The 15900-nt window shown below is 44.7% G+C and overlaps 1 protein-coding gene across 2 annotated transcripts in view; it reads right to left on the minus strand.

The window, feature by feature from the left end:
- The window catches only part of B4GALT1 (beta-1,4-galactosyltransferase 1), a 64561-nt gene extending 51126 nt beyond the window's left edge, over nucleotides 1–13435 (minus strand). For both annotated transcript variants that reach the window (XM_089488803.1, XM_089488802.1), the window contains exon 1: nucleotides 13079–13435. In XM_089488803.1, the coding sequence (XP_089344929.1) occupies nucleotides 13079–13310 (232 nt within the window). In that variant the 5' untranslated portion in view covers nucleotides 13311–13435. The remainder of the gene's footprint in view (nucleotides 1–13078) is intronic.
- Between the last annotated feature and the right edge of the window lie 2465 nt (nucleotides 13436–15900).

Raw genomic sequence — 15900 nt, forward strand, 5'->3', positions numbered from 1 at the left:
ACAAAATTACAAAGTTTGAGTGTTGGACTATGACTCCAGAGACTAGGGTTCAATTCCTTGCTTGAGCATAAAAATCCACTAGGTGACCTTGGGCAAGTCACACTCTCTCAGCCCTAGAGGATAATGGAAAAACCCCTCTGAAGCAACTTGCCAAGAAGACCCTATGAGAGGTTTGTCTTAGGGTCACCATAAGTCAAAAACGACTTGGAGGCACACAACAACAACAACAAAAGGTAGCCGACTAGCCCTTTCTGGCCCTTTATTAATATTTCCATAGGTGCATCAAACTTACGATATCTATTTCCAAGATGGCTGAGTGTTTGACTCTCTGGGACCCATCCGCACTACAGAATAATACTACTATTATTCCACTTTAACAGCCATGGTCCTGGCCCATGAAATCCTGGGATTGGGTGTTTAGGAAGGAGCATTTAACATTTTCAGCCAGAGAGCTCTAGTGCCTCACCAAAGTACAAACCCACAAATTCCACAGTATGTTGTTATGACAGTTAAAGAGGAATCAGAAAGAAGAGTGACCTACTACACACCACATGCTCGAGTTTTGTTTTGTTTTTCTGTTTTGGACTCCTTACACTCCAATATTAACGAATCACTTTTTTTAATGTTGATCACACACACATACATACTAAACAATACATAATATCACTTAATTCACTGCTGTTTGGGTCTCAGTGGGCACTTGCACAAAACTAGTTTAGCCATTTTTATGTGTTAGCACATGTCTAAAGGGAGGGGGATCCAATATATTACCAAGGGGCTGAGCCATTTTTCCTATGAGGAAAAGCTAAATTATTTAGAGGTTTTGAGTTTAAGGGGGAAAGGGATATCAAGGGGTTTGGGGGGAAGGAGAGAAAAATGAGACATCTTTTCAAAATTATAAGTGTATTGTGAAATTTTATTCTCCTTTTTACATGTAAAATACAAAGGGGGCCTTAGTATCCACTAAGGTGTGGTTCCAGGACCGCCGTGGATACCAAAATAATGGATGCTCAAGTCCCATTAAATACAACAGCATAGTAAAATGATTTCCCTTGTATAAAATGTCAAAATTAAGGTTTGTTTTTGGAACTTATATATACCTTTAAATATTTCAAACCATGGATGATTGAATCCACGAATAAGCAATCCGTGGGCAAGGAGGGCTGACTGTACTTGGGATCCTATAGGCAAAACGACTGGCCCCAGATTCATGACAGCCTAAAGAAAATACTTCCTGACCCAATAATGCATAATTAATTAAATTTGGCAAAAAAAAAAAGATGTGGCAACTCTTAAGTGCCAACAGAGGCATGACACCAAGATGTAGCTTGACCGATCAACATTTGTGCAGACCTGAGCAAGACTCCATGTAAGTTTTCATACAGCCTGTGCTTATCAGCCAGTGAATATATTTAGTCTCCTTGAAAACATGAGGTCAAAACAACACCTTCCATGGTCATACGATAGTATCAGGCTCCCAGGCTCTGCCACAGTGATTCAAAACAAATTGTAAGTTGTTCGTGAATAGCTAAGTGACACAGGCTGCATCTGCACTGGAGAAATAATCCAGTTTGACACTGCTTTAACTGCTGTGGCTTAATGCTATGGAATTCTGGAAATTGTAGTTGGTTGCAGCACCATAGCAAAGCTCTGATGACGCAGCCAACCATAATTTCCAGAATTCCACAGCACAGAGCCACAGTAGTTAAAGCAATGTCAAACTGGCTTATTTCTTCAGTGTGGATGCAACCAGAGATGCTCACAGTGCCTTGGGGGGGAAAAACCTCACCTCAATGGGCTTAAATTCCTAAGACTTGTAATGTTTCGAACAAATGTGTCTGGTACAATAAGGCATGTGGAGTCTGCACCCTGCAACACTGAGCTAAGGACCTTCACCGCTGTTTTAGAAGGTCAACTGATGAGATATATATTGTCATTTGATTGCAGTTGAATATTCAAGATGGCATGACGCTGACAGCGCCTGAAGAAATAACTGACTGGCTGCCTACAAGTTCCTTTGAAATATGATGGTTGTTACTTTATTTTGCAGCTTTTAATTTTTTTTAAAAAAGGAAATTGCTATGTAGACCTTGGGAGCAAGCCAAAGAGAAAAACTGTTTCCAGAAAGCTTACCTAACATGATTTTTAATAACAACATTTGTTTTTCTTAAGTAGTTAAATTTCAAAGCTTCACAATAATGTAATGTTAAGTACAAAAAAGAGTGTGAACTGTGAAACTAGACAATGATTAACACCATTATCTTATTCATGTCTACTCAGAGGTACTGTATTCCTCACTCAGTTCAATTAGATTTATTCCCTTTTATAGGTTACAGTCCTATGCACGTTTACCTGGGAATAAGTCTCACTAAACCCAATGAGATTTAATTCCAACTTGGTGTGTGTGTGTCTGCAACGTAAAGTTAATTTTGGTTGTTAATGGTTTATATGTTTGAATAGGATTTGATTAAAAGCATCAGTTGATCTGGCACGTTCATTTGACTTACATTTCCTAAAGAAAAGATTTTAATGTCCCAACAGCCCACATGTATATGAACCAAACTATTTGATTTGGGAGAAAAAATAAAGCTCACTTAATGTGATTTAAATATTATAATTCAAACGAATTAGTCATCATTTTTATTTTATATTGAAGGGGAGAAAGCAATAAGAACTGCTGATACACTAATTTTGGGACACTCAATGAAAAAAAAATGATGATGTTGGAGTCATTGGCCTACATTTTGTCAAGAGACAACCTAAATCTCAAGAGAGGTTTGTTTTTGTGTTGCTAATGGAATTAAATTTCATTTCCTGGAGTTTACGTCGCAACAAAACATAGGCTTATTTTTTTAATTGAACAAAATGTAGGCTTATGACTCTAACATTATCATTTTTTCTTTCTCCTGTTTGATTTTTATCTCCTTTTCCTGATGAAGAAGCCAGTGGGGCTTTTAAAACTTGCATGACCTATTTTGTGCATTTTGGTTGTCCATTAAAGATATCACTGTTTTGTGGATTTTGGATGTTATTGTACTCTGTTCCACGGATGTCATCCAGACGCTTCTACTTTGACTGTCACTGTCTTTAGAATCAGTGATGGAACTTTGCTCAATTTCAGACGAAGGCACTGCTTGAACCACATTTTTTTTTACTTGTTAATTTTTCTCAAACAATCATCTTCTTAGAAATTGAATTTTTTACACAGAAAAATTAAGTGCTGGAAAATATGTCATCCAGCATCCCTGCTTGAAAATGATCTCAGGTGGTCAAGTGCTGCTCAGCTTTGGAAGCAAAACAGGGACTCTTACAAATAAAAAGGAAACTCCAGAGACTCTCCATGTATGGAGAAGTGAAAGGAGAAAGAAAATAAGTCCAAAGATCCAAATTACGACTAAGGTCCAAAACACATTGCAGAAATAATCCAGTTTCAGACCGCTTTAACTGCCCTCGCTCAGTGCTAAGGAATCCTGGTGATTGTAGTTTATTATGACACCAGAGCTCTCAGACAGAGAAGGCTAACTGTCACACAAAACTGCAGTTCCCAGGATTCCCTAGCACTGAGCAAGGGCAGTTAAAGTGGTCTCAAACTGGATTATTTCTGCAGTGTGTTTTGGATCTAAGCATGATTAGTGGTCTCCAGGAGGTACAGAATTTCAAGTCATTATTTGGAGAAAAGAAATGGAAGCACTAAGGGAGAGTTGATCAGCTTGTTTAAAACCTTACGTAGCCTACAAAACAAGCAAGGAATCATTTTGGGACTGTGGGGACTGAATTCCAACTCCATTCTGGAAAAGGTTTTGGGCCACATTTCAGCAGTGGCAGAGCTCATGTCATGGGACAGGATTAGATGCAAATTTTTACCAATTTGGACATTTTTGCCCCAACCATGCAAAACACTGCTCATTTCCACACAATTACATCCTGACCTATCCTATTCAGGTCCATGCAATAGCTTCCCATAAAGTGACCAGTTTCAGACAGATTAAATGAAAAGAGCTCAGATTATAGCAATCTCAATGTCAATGCAAGACATATTATTGGACATTACTCTCCCTTTTGTATCAGTGTTCTAAAAAGTGCCTAAGAGAATGGGAGTGTATAAAATTAATTAATTATTATTAGAAAAATAAAATATTATTAACACCATGCTATTTTTTTTACTATATTCAATTTGAAAATTGAGCTGGAAACAATCAGGGAGCAGCTCTGCAATCCTATGTCTCTGCTCAGAATTAAGCCCCTCTAAGGTCCCATCTGCACGGCAGAAATAATGCAGTTTGACACCACTTTAACTGCCATAGCTGAATGATATGGACTTCTGAGATATGCCATTTTGTGAGATATTTAGCCTTCTCTACCAGAGAGCGCTGGTGCCACAACAAACGACAAATCCCAGAATCCCACAGCATGGAGCCATGACAGTCAAAGCAGCATCAAATAGCATTATTTCTGCAGTGCAGATTAGACCTAAATTCAGTTAAGTCCTAAAACCAAATGACTCAGTCCAGGATTGCAGCCTAAATTCTAAAAGCAATTAAGAGCAGAGCAGAAGAAATGCACTCCTTGATTTTTGCATTGATGAATGACTATATGGAACCCCACTAGGAGACCTTGGGCAAGTCACACTCTCTCAGCCTCCGAGGGTGGCACTGGCAAACCTCTAACAAAGAAACTTGCCACGGAAACCCCCATGATAGGTTCACCTTAGGATTGTCATAAATCGGAAACGACTTGAAGGCACACAACAACAACATGTAGGCGGTAACATGGTAATTTAAAATAAAAGGGCACAAAATAAACAATACATAAACCATTTTCCAAATTCTCTGGCAGCTGAATAAGTGTAGTTAACTTTGTCCAAAAGTTTTTTATTTATAATTTTGGAGAACTTTGCTACCACTTCCAAGGGGAACTGACAGAACACACGCAAAACAGAGCAGTAGAAACATTAAATTATTACATATAAAACAGAAGGGGGATAGGGAGGAATGAACAGATTCAACCCAGGTTTAAGAAGGCCCAGCTGCTGCATCTGGTGTTTCCCTCTCTGTACTTGGACAGTAAAAAGACTGTGCAAAAAGGATAGAGAACCAAACAACGGCCTCCCCTGGGAAGGAAGCTGACGCCTATTTCTCTTCCACTGAAAACTAGAAGCTTAGAAACTTTATTTTGCCAAGAAAGACCTCTGTGTCATTGTTGTCCACTACTGTCCTCCCTATGAGCTGATTTTACTGCACAATTTAGTAATGAAGATTGGGTTATTCCAGCCCAATGAGCCCTGAAAAAACAGGGTTTTAAAAATATGGCATGGGTGTATGCCTCTTTTTTTTTTTTTTTTTGGGGGGGGGGGTAAGGAACAAATATTTTATTGCATAAAGTTATTGGTTTTTTTATCAGCTGTCTGCCTCTATCACTCGGTCTGCCATTATGGTGAGATCCTAATAGTAGACTATTAAGAACATTGAGAAATATGTACCTCTCAGAAAGAAAACAAGACAGAAAGAGCAATGGACTCGCAGATTAAAAAAAATTAAAAATCAGAAAAATGCATTTTAACATAGATATCTGAGAACTTTGTGTAATTTCTGAGAACTGTACAGAACCCCTGTAAAGAACCCAGCATCCTCACAACTCTTAGTGCACTACAGCTCCCAAGCTGCCTAGGACTGATGGGAGTTGTAGTCCAATTTTGTCTGGTGTGTGACTAAAGAAACAGATTGAAGAAGGCACATCCAGGATGGATGGATGGATGGATGGATGGCAACTAGGAAAAGCTTACACAAATGGCAATATAAACAAAAACAATATACTGTATATAGATAATCCTGTTTGACACCACTTTAACTGCCATGGCTCAATGATATGGAATCCTGTGAATAGTTGTTTTGGGAGACATTTAGCCTTCTCTGTCAGAGACCTCTGGTGCCACAACAAACTAAAATTCCCAGAATTTAATAGCATTGAGCCATATCAGTTAAAATGGCGTCAAACCAGATTATCTCTGCAGTACAGATGCAGCCCCAGAGAGAGTGAGTTACACACTACTGTCGCCTTATCTGCACTGCAGAAATAATCCCGTTTGACACAACTTCAACTGCCCTGGCTCAATGCTATGGAATTCTGAGAATTGTAGTTGATCGTGGCACCAGTGCAAAGCTTTGCTCTAGTGTCACATCAACTACAATTCCCAGGATTCCATACCACTGGGCCAGGGCAGTTAAAGTGGTTTATCTCTGCTGTGAGGATTCAGCTGTATAATAAAACAATTTTTAAAAGCCCATTATGGTACAATGAAAGAAATGGTGAACAGAAAATAAAATTATGGACAAAGAAAACCAGCAGGCTAGATAGATCACTGCTTGTCACAATATCTGTGGAGGACTGGCAATATTTCCCCTCTCAGTATGCCAGGGACTGGTATCATATTTAAGCCAATTGGCTGCAACTGTTTCTTTCTTTCCTGGAAACTGAGAATCAGCAACAAATGGCTCATGGATTGGCACCGGTCCAGGCACCTCCACTGTGAGTAGCACTGAGAGAGGTGACAAGGGTCACAGCCAGAAGGGATAGGGAGCAGGGATGCAGAGCAGCTATGCTCAGCTGGGACCCATCCTTCATTTCTAAGCCGACTGGAAGAGAAATCAAATCACCCTAAGAGCATTGTGGTTTTTGCGTTGGACTACAACTGTGGAGATCTGGGTTTGAATACTGACTCAGCCATGGAAACCCACTGGGTGACCCTGGGCAAGTCACACTCTCTCGGCCTCAGGGGAAGGCAATGACAAACGTCAAGATGCCAAGAGAACCTCCGTAGGGTCTCCATAAGTCGCTTGAAGGCACACAACAACAACAACAACAACAACAAGGGAGTGCAAACAATAATCAAACATTTCCCAGGGTTCTGGGGCATCATCATCATCATCATCGTTATTATTATACTCCAGGCCCCTAGGAAATGCTTTCACTCTTTATTACTATTAAAAAACATTGAAACAAAGACAATACAAAGACAATTACTACGTTAAAACGAACATAAACAACACCACATCAGTCTCCGACTGATTCAGTGACTAAGGATGGCACCTCTCCTCTAGATGCCAGCCTGGAGTCAGTAATGGGCTGGATGAGGGAAAACAAACTCAAGCTGAATCCAGAGAAAACAGAGGTACTTGTGATAGGTATCCCAGATCCAGACAGAGGAATTTGCCATCCAGTCCTGGAAGGGGTCACACTTCCCCTAAAGGACAAAGTTCCCAGTTTGGGAGTACTCCTGGATTCATCCTTACAGTTATCATCCCGAGTGGATATGATGGCCAGGAGTGCTTGGTACTAGCTTTGGCTGATATGCCAACTGCGTCCCTGCCTGGACTGAAAGGACCTTGAAACAGTAGTACACGCACTGGTAACCTCTCGCTTGGATTTCTGTAATGTACTCTACGTGGGGCTACCTTTGTACCAGGTTCGGAAGCTTCAACTAGTTCAAAACGCTGCAGCCAGATTGGTCACTGGAACTCCAAGGTCAGACCATATAACACCTGCATTAAGATCTCTTCACTGGCTGCCAATTAGCTTCTGGTCTCAATACAGTGTTGGTTATTACCTATAAAGCCCTATATGGCTTGGGCCCGCGTTACTTGAGGGAACGCCTCTACTGACATAATCCGCCCCGCACTCTCAGAACAACAGGCAAGTACTTACTTGAGTACTCCAGGGAGAGATTGTCTGTAACTCGCCAACGAGCATTTACAGCTATAGCTCCTGTGCACTGGAATAAACTCCCTGAAGAGATTTGACTCAGTTCTTCTCTGTATGCCTTCAAGAAAGCGTTGAAAACCCATCTTTTCCGCTTAGCATACCCTCCTGACTCTTTATAGAGAAAGTTATCCTCTAATTGAAGCATACCTCAAGATGCTTAACTTGTGATTGTGAGATTTTAAACTGTTTTTATATGATGTTTTATGGAAGTGTATTTGTGATTGTACTTTGTATCATAGTATGTTGAGATGTATATCTTTTCTGAACTTGTAAACCACTTTGATCTCCCAGGAAAAGTGGTATAGAAATAATTTGTTTTAATTTGTAATAATAATAAAGATTTTATTATTATTTATTATTATTACAAAGTTTAAAAAAGAAACTTGCAAAATCCAAAGTGGTTGCTATCACTATTTCTTAAGTAATCTTGATCATCATGGTCTCATACCTTTTTCTGCAGTTGTTTCTTCTACGTAAAACATATCCTTGTTAAGATGAGATAATTGCAATTTACATCATAAAATATTCAGCAATTTTTCCCTTCTCCCTTTCCCCCCTTTTTTGATAGACATATTTTTATAATTATTATTACTCCTTTACTTCCCTTCCTGCATAAATATAGGAAATATTTGATTAATGGTGGCACCCCCTTCTTATTGTTGAGTGCCTAATAATAGTAGTAGTAGTAGTAGTAGTAGTATTTCTTACCCGCCTCTCCCACGGATCAAGGTGGGGAGCAACAACCATGAACAGACACACCATGTCAGTTAAAACATATCCATTTAAAAGGACTGCATACATAGTTTTTTATGGGTTTTTCAGCACAGATGCTAGTGAAACGTCAGGAATAAACTCTTCGAGAACATGGCCACATAGCCCGAAAAACCCACAAAAAACTATGATGCCAGCCATGAAAGCCTTCTACTTGGCATGCATATAGTTTGAAAAGGCAAGATATGAACCGATAGTTCACATTTAAAATTCACAGAAAAGGGTTATGTATGCATAAACCCTGTGCCTTCTGTGCCCATGGGGAAAAATCTACATATGCATACAGGGAAAGGGGGATTTCCCCCCCACCAAGTGCTTCTTCAGCAACGTGGCAGATGTGATTCATCTCCTCACATCCCCTCCACAGACTACAACAGACGGGCAGAGGTTGCGTTGTAGGGCTCTAGTGGCAGCCTGCCAGTCTCACACAGCTCTGCAGCTAGGCAAAAAGCAATCGCTGCAATAAGGAAGGAAATGACAGTTATGTGGCCATCCCGATCGTACCCAATTTTACTGAGCACACATGCCAACTCTGCACATGCCTACTCAGCTGCAAGTCCCATCGTGCTGCGTGCAAGTGGCACACACGGAGCTGGACACCTGGAACACGGCAGTGTAGTTCACTGGAGTTTCATTATTAGTTGTCATATGCCTTCAAGTCATTTCCAACCCTAAGGCTGTGAACCGATAAATGGGTTTTCTTGGCAAGATTTGTTCAGAGGAGGTTTGCCATTGCCTTCCTCTGAGGCTGAGAAGATGTGGTATAATTCTGAAGTGCGGATGGGCCCCAGAGAGCCAAACAGTTTGAAAAGAGCCAGTTTGAAAAGAGATATCGTTAGCTTGATGCACCTATGGAAATAGTAATAGAGTCAGAATGGGCTAGGACCAGGTTGACACATACTAGCTTTTATTGTTGTTATGTGCTTCCAAGTCATTCTTGACTTATGGTGACCCTCATAGGGTTTTCTTGGTAGGTTTTTTCAGAGGGAGTTTGCCATTGCCATCCTCTGAGGCTGAGAGAGTGTGACTTGCCCTGAGTCACCCAGTGGGTTTTAAGAGTTGAACCCTGGTCTCCAGAGACGTAGTCCAGTGCTCAAACCACTACGTGTTAAAACTGTGTGCGTGTGTTGTATGTCTTCATGTCATTTCTGTCTTATGGCAACCCTAAATCTATGAAAAGAGCTAGTGTGGCATAGTGGTTTGAGTGCTGGACTAGTACTCTGGAGATCAGGGTTCGATTCCCCATTCAGCCACGAAACCCACTGGTTGACCTTGGGCAAGTCATACTCTCTCAGCCTCAGGGGAAGGCAATTTCCAACTTCCCCTGAACAAATCTTGCCAAGAAGACCCCATGACAGTGTTGCCTTAGGGCCACCACAAGTCAGAAATTACTCAAAGGCACATAAGAAGAATGTTCAGTGAGAGCGTGCATCTTCTGCCTGCTTTCTCTTTTCCTATGGCAAGGGCTGAAAAAGGCAAGAGACCTTTTCTCAGCCCCATGGCAAGAGATATCCGGAATTCGAGGCAGAAACCAGGCCCCCAAAAGGTTTCCACTCTGCTTCATTACCAAGGACTGGAAAGAGAGAAAGTGAAGAAAAGGCGGCGAGGCAGGAAGAGGGAATGGTGGAGGAAGAAAAGAAAAGGGGCTCCTTTCAAGAGGCAGCTGTGGTGTCATGCGGTTGGAGCCTTAGGATTCTGAAGGCCAGGGTTTGAATCCTGACTCATCCATGGAAAGTCACTTGGTCAGGGTGCCCAGAGGTCCTTCCCCCAGGTCATGGCTTGCATTTCAACCTTCTGTCCAAATTTTAAAATATCCTCCTCTATTTTGAGCATGACTAAGAAGTGTGGATTTATATTTCCATAAGTGACCTTTTTAGTTTTCATTTTGTAACGTTATCCGTTCTTCTTGCAGTGCCTTGTCCTCCTTGGCAGTGAGGACCTCCGGTCACCCCTGTGCCAACTTATATGCACTGATGCAAGTTTAGAAATATGGCCAGGGTGCCCAGAGGTCCTCCTTTTCCAGTGTGTGTCCTCCATTTCAACCTTCTCTGCAGGAGGAATTCCAAAATCTCCTCCATTTTGAGCATCGCTAAGAAGCCTGACTGTGAGGGTCTTTAGTTTTTCTTTAGTCCTGTCCTTCATTTTATCCCAAATGCCCTAAATTTTAAGGCGCCTTATCCTCCAGGACAGTTAGGACATCTGACCACCTTGCACTGGGTGACCTTGGGCATGTCACACTCTCTCAGCCTCAGATGGCCATGCCATAAACCCCTCTGAACAAAACCTTGGCAAGAAAACCCCATGATAGCTTCACGCTCTTAGGGTCGCCATAAGCCAAAAACGACTTGAAGGCACACAACAACCACCCCACAAACTTTCAAGAGCCAGCATGGACTCTGGAAACCCAGGTTCCAATCCCAACTCAACCATGGAAACCCACTAGGTGACCTTTGGGAAAGTCACACTCTCTCAGCCTCAGAGGATGGCCATGGCCAACCCTCTCTAGAAACTTGCCAAGAAAAGCCCAGGATAGGTACATAACCATAAATCGGAAACGACTTGAAAGCACACAACAATCTTTCAAAGAGGCACCGTGGGTTAGTAGTTGAAGCCTTGGATTCTGGAGACCATGGTTTGAATCTTGACTCGGCCATGGAAACCTCCTGGGTGTCCTTAGGCTGGTCACACTCTCTCAGCCTCAAGAGGAAGACCATGACACATGCACATAAATCCAAACTCTCTGAACAAATTTTCAATAGCCAGTGTGGGTTTGTGGTTGGAACATTTGACTCTGGGTTCGAATTCCGACTCAGCCATAGAAACCCACTGAGAGAACGAGTCACACTCTCTCAGCCTCAAAGGAATCAACACCAACCTCTGATCAAAATCTTAGTCAGAAAGGACCTGAAGACACACAACAACCCAATAAGCTTTCAAGAGCTAGTGTGTGGTTGTGACTGGAGCCTTGGACTCTGGAGACCAGGGTTCAAATCCTAACTCAGCTACACAAACCCCCTGGGTGGACCTTGTGATAGTCACATTCTCTCAGCCTCAGATAGCCAGGGCCAAAACCTCTCTGAACAAACCTTTCCAAGAAAACCTTAGTGTGCCCATAAGTCAGAAAGGACTGGAAGGAACACAACAACTTTTAAGAGCCAGCGTGGGCTCATGGTTGGAGCCTTGGACTCTGGAGACCAGGATTCGAATCCTGACTCTGCCCAGGGAGAACCCTAGACAGGTCACATTCTCTCAGCCTCAGAGGACAGCCAGGGCCAAACTCTCTCTGAACAAACCTTGCCAAAACAACAACAACCGTAAAATAGCTTCATTCCCTTCAGAGTGGCCATGAGCCAGAAATCACCTGAAGGCCCACAACAGACTGGCTCTTCACTCTGGAAAGAACAGGGTTCGAATCCATGGGGAAAAAGCCCTTGGGTGGAACCTTGGGCAGGTTACACTCTCTCAGCCTCAGAGGATGACCATGACCATAACAACAAAAAAGAACCAGCCCAAAGCCCCTGATCCAAACTTTCCCAGGATAGATAGCTTCAGAGTCATCAGTGGGAAAGGACTTGAAGATGCACAAGAAAAAGAAGAGGAGGAAGAAGAAAAGGGAGAGGAAGAGGAGGATGAAGATTAAGGAAGAGGAGGAGGAGGAAGTAGAAGAAGAAGAAAAGGAAGTGGAGAAGGAGGAGGAAAAAGAAGAGGAAGAACAAGAGGAAGAGAAAGGAGAAGAAGAAAAAAGGGGAGGAAGAAGAAGAGGAAGAGGAGGAAGAGGAAGAAGAAAAGAAAAAGAGGGAAAAAGAGGAAGAGGAGGAAGAAGAAGTGGAGAAGGAGGAGGAGGAAGAAGAGGAAGAACAAGAGGAAGAGGAAGGAGAAGAAGAAAAAAGGGGAGGAAGAACAAGAGGAAGAGGAGGAAGAGGAAGAAGAAAAGAAGAAGAGGGAAAGGAAGGAAGAGGAAGGAGGAGGAAGAAGAAGAGGAAGTGGAGAAGGAGGAGGAGGAAGAAGAGGAAGAACAAGAGGAAGAGGAAGGAGAAGAAGAAAAAAGGGGAGGAAGAACAAGAGGAAGAGGAGGAAGAGGAAGAAGAAAAGAAGAAGAGGGAAAAGGAGGAAGAGGAGGAGGAGGAAGAAGAAGAGGAAGGAGAAGAAGAAAAAAGGGGAGGAAGAACAAGAGTTAGAAGAAAAGAAGAAGAGGGAAAAGGAGGAAGAGGAGGAGGAGGAAGAAGAAGAAGAGGAAGTGGAGAAGGAGGAGGAAGAAGGAGAGGAAGAAGAAGGAGAAGAAGAAAAAAGGGGAGGAAGAACAAGAGTTAGAAGAAAAGAAGAAGAGGGAAAAGGAGGAAGAGGAGGAGGAGGAAGAAGAAGAGGAAGTGGAGAAGGAGGAGGAAGAAGGAGAGGAAGAAGAAGGAGAAGAAGAAAAAAGGGGAGGAAGAACAAGAGGAAGAGGAGGAAGAAGAAAAGAAGAAGCGGGAAAGGGAGGAAGAGGAAGGAGGAGGAGGGGGGTGTCGCGGGGGAGGGAGGGAGGGGAGCGAGGCCTGCCTGCCTCCCTTACCCAGCCAGGGGGAGGTCTGGGGGCACTCCCTGGAGGCGTTGGCTCCTCGGGGGCTGTGTCCTGCCCTGGCGCTGGGCCTGGCCAGGCCCCCCTCCTTGTCTGCTGCCGGGGGTCTTCCCAGGAGGGCGCTGCCGGCCAAGTAGTAGAAGAGGACGGCCAGGAGATGGAGGAGGCAGAAGAGGACCAGGAGGCGGCACGCCTTTTGCAGCCAGGCGCCGGGCAGCTCCCGCATCCTCCTCCTCCTCCTCCTCCTCCTCCTGCTTAGTTAGTCTTCAGCAGCACCAGAGGCAGCCCCGGGCTCCGGCATGGCCCCCGCACACGCAGCAGAGAGAGACCCCTGGGCTCCGTCGGGGAAGGAGGAAGGGACTCGAGGCAGGCAGAAAGAGGGAAGGAGGAGGAGGAGGCCAGGCTGGGACTCCTCCTCTGGCCCTCCTCCTCCTCCTCCTCTCTCCGCCCAGGGCCCTCCTCCAGCACACGGGCGCCACCCAGGCAGCGTCCTCCTTTTCCCGGACGCGTCCTCCATCCCATGCTTCTGGCCCAGGAGGGGTTCCCAAAGGTTCCCCCCTCTTTTGAGAGGAACTAAGGAGGTCATTCGTGGTGACCGGGCGCGTCCTCCTTTTCCCGGACCCGCCCTCCATCCCACCTTTCTGCCTGGGAGTAATTCCAAAAAGTTCCCCCATCATGGAGCAGGGCTAAGAAGGGCATTCAGGGCGACTAGGCATGTCCTCCTTTTCCCGGACGTGTCCTCCATCCCAGCCTTCTGTCCAGGAAAGATTCCAAAAGCTCCCCTGTTTTTGAGAGGGATTAAGGAGGACACCCAGGGTGACCAGGAGCGTCCTCTTTTTCCCGGACGTGTTCTCCATCCCAGCCTTCTGGTCCAGGAGGGGTTCCCAAAGCAGGACTAAGGAGATTCAGGGTCACCAGTATCAGTCCCCATTCTGATCAATATTTGACCCTAGATAGAAGAACTAGGTATTTCTACTTTAACACTACGGTATTTGAGCCCTTCCCAGAAAGCATCTGGCTCCATCCTGGCTTCCGAGGGAGAGAGAAGGTAGGCCAATCCCATCAGGCCTCCCCAAAGGAACTGAGCCCTTCCCAGAAGGCATCTGGCTCCATCCTCCACTCCCTTCCCCTTTTGTGTCATGTCTTCTTAGATTGTAAGCCTGAGGGCAGGGAACCGTCTAATTAAAAGATTGTATGTACAGTGCTGTGTAAATTTACAGCGCTTTATAAATAAAGGTTAATAATAATAATAATATTTCCTCATGATCTCGTTTGAATTTGTCTAGATTCCCCCTCGCCATTTATTTTGGTTTTCTTTATGTTCAGCATGAAGCCTGCCTTTGCACTTTCTTCCTTGATCTTCCTTAGTAGTTGCTCTAGGTCTGTGAGGTTTTCTGCTAGTAGTAGGGCGTCATCTGCATATCCCTCCTATCTTTACTCTCCCTTTTTCTGAGTCTACACCTGCTCTTCATATGACATTTTCTGCATACAAGTTGGATAGATAGGGTGATAAAAATCATCCTTGCCTGACCCCTTTGCCAACTGAGAACCATTCAGTTCAGTGGCCTTTTGTCCTGAGTACAGATTCCTCATCAGGAGTATCAAATGTAGCGGCATTCCCATGTCTTTTTAAGGGCGCTCCATAGCCTATCATGATATGCAGTCAAAAGCCTTGCTATAGTCGATGAAGCACATGCTGATTTCCTTTATAAATTCCTTGCTGCGATCCATTAACCACTGCATGTTTGCAATGTGGTCCCTAATGCCTCTTCCTTTCCTGAACCTCTGGGATCTCTCTCTCCATGTATGGCTGGAGTCTATGTTACAGAATTTTGAGCATGATTTTGCTTGCGTGGGAAAGTTAGTGCTATGGTCCTATAGCTGCTGCAGTCTTTTGTGTCTCCTTTTTTTGAAGATGGGGATGTATATTGATAGTTTCCAATCTGTTTTGTTTGCCATATCTGTTGACAAATGTTGGTTAGCACTGGAGTTGATTTGAGATGTGAACTAAAACACTTGAATACATCACTGGGAGCTCCCTGCCACTCTTCTATTCTGTGCCCCCCAGCAGGGGTGACACCACATCTCTTGGGGGGCTTCCTCTGCTCCCATGCTCCCTCCTTTACCAACTGGGTGGGGTCTACACCCATTGCTGCCCCTGGCCAGCTCACCCCCTTGGCACCTCCCCCAGATGCAGTTGTATCACTAGGGTTGGCATCACCCGGTGCAGAAACTCAGGGGGTTACCCTCACTCTCACTGAGCCATAGGTGTGACTCCCATCCTAAGCTACATTGGAGTCAGACACATACACTCTACCTATGCTTTAGACCAGGGGCCGGCAACCTACGGCCCGTGGGCCGCATCCGGCCTGGCGAGGCCTTGGCACCGGCCTCAGCCCGGTCCTGCCGCCGATTGCCACTGATTGGCGGGCCGCTGTCCTGGGCTCCCTGGCGGCCTTTCCTTCGCCAGACCTCTCTCTCCGGAGGGAGGTCTGGCAGAGGAAGGGCCCCTGACGGAGCCCAGGGCCTGGCGAGCCGCCGTCCTGGGCTCCCTGGCGGCCTTTCCTCCGCCAGACCTCTCTCTCCAGAGGGAGGTGTGGCAGAGGAAGGGCCCCTGACGGAGCCCAGGGCCTGGCAGGCCGCTGTCCTGGACTCCCTGGTGGCCTTTCCTCCGCCAGACCTCTCTCTTTCGGCTAAAGGGAAGAGCCGAAGGGAAGGGCCTGGGACGGGTGCCCAAGCCCTTCCCTTCGGCCTCCCTCCCCTTTGACCAAAAGGGCCCCTTGGAGCCCATTCGGCTGAAGGAAGGGACCGAGGAG

Source organism: Sceloporus occidentalis, unplaced genomic scaffold, assembly GCF_023333645.1.
Source record: "Sceloporus occidentalis isolate IW3139 unplaced genomic scaffold, rSceOcc1.0.p SCAF_1, whole genome shotgun sequence".
Taxonomy (NCBI): Eukaryota; Metazoa; Chordata; class Lepidosauria; order Squamata; family Phrynosomatidae; genus Sceloporus; species Sceloporus occidentalis.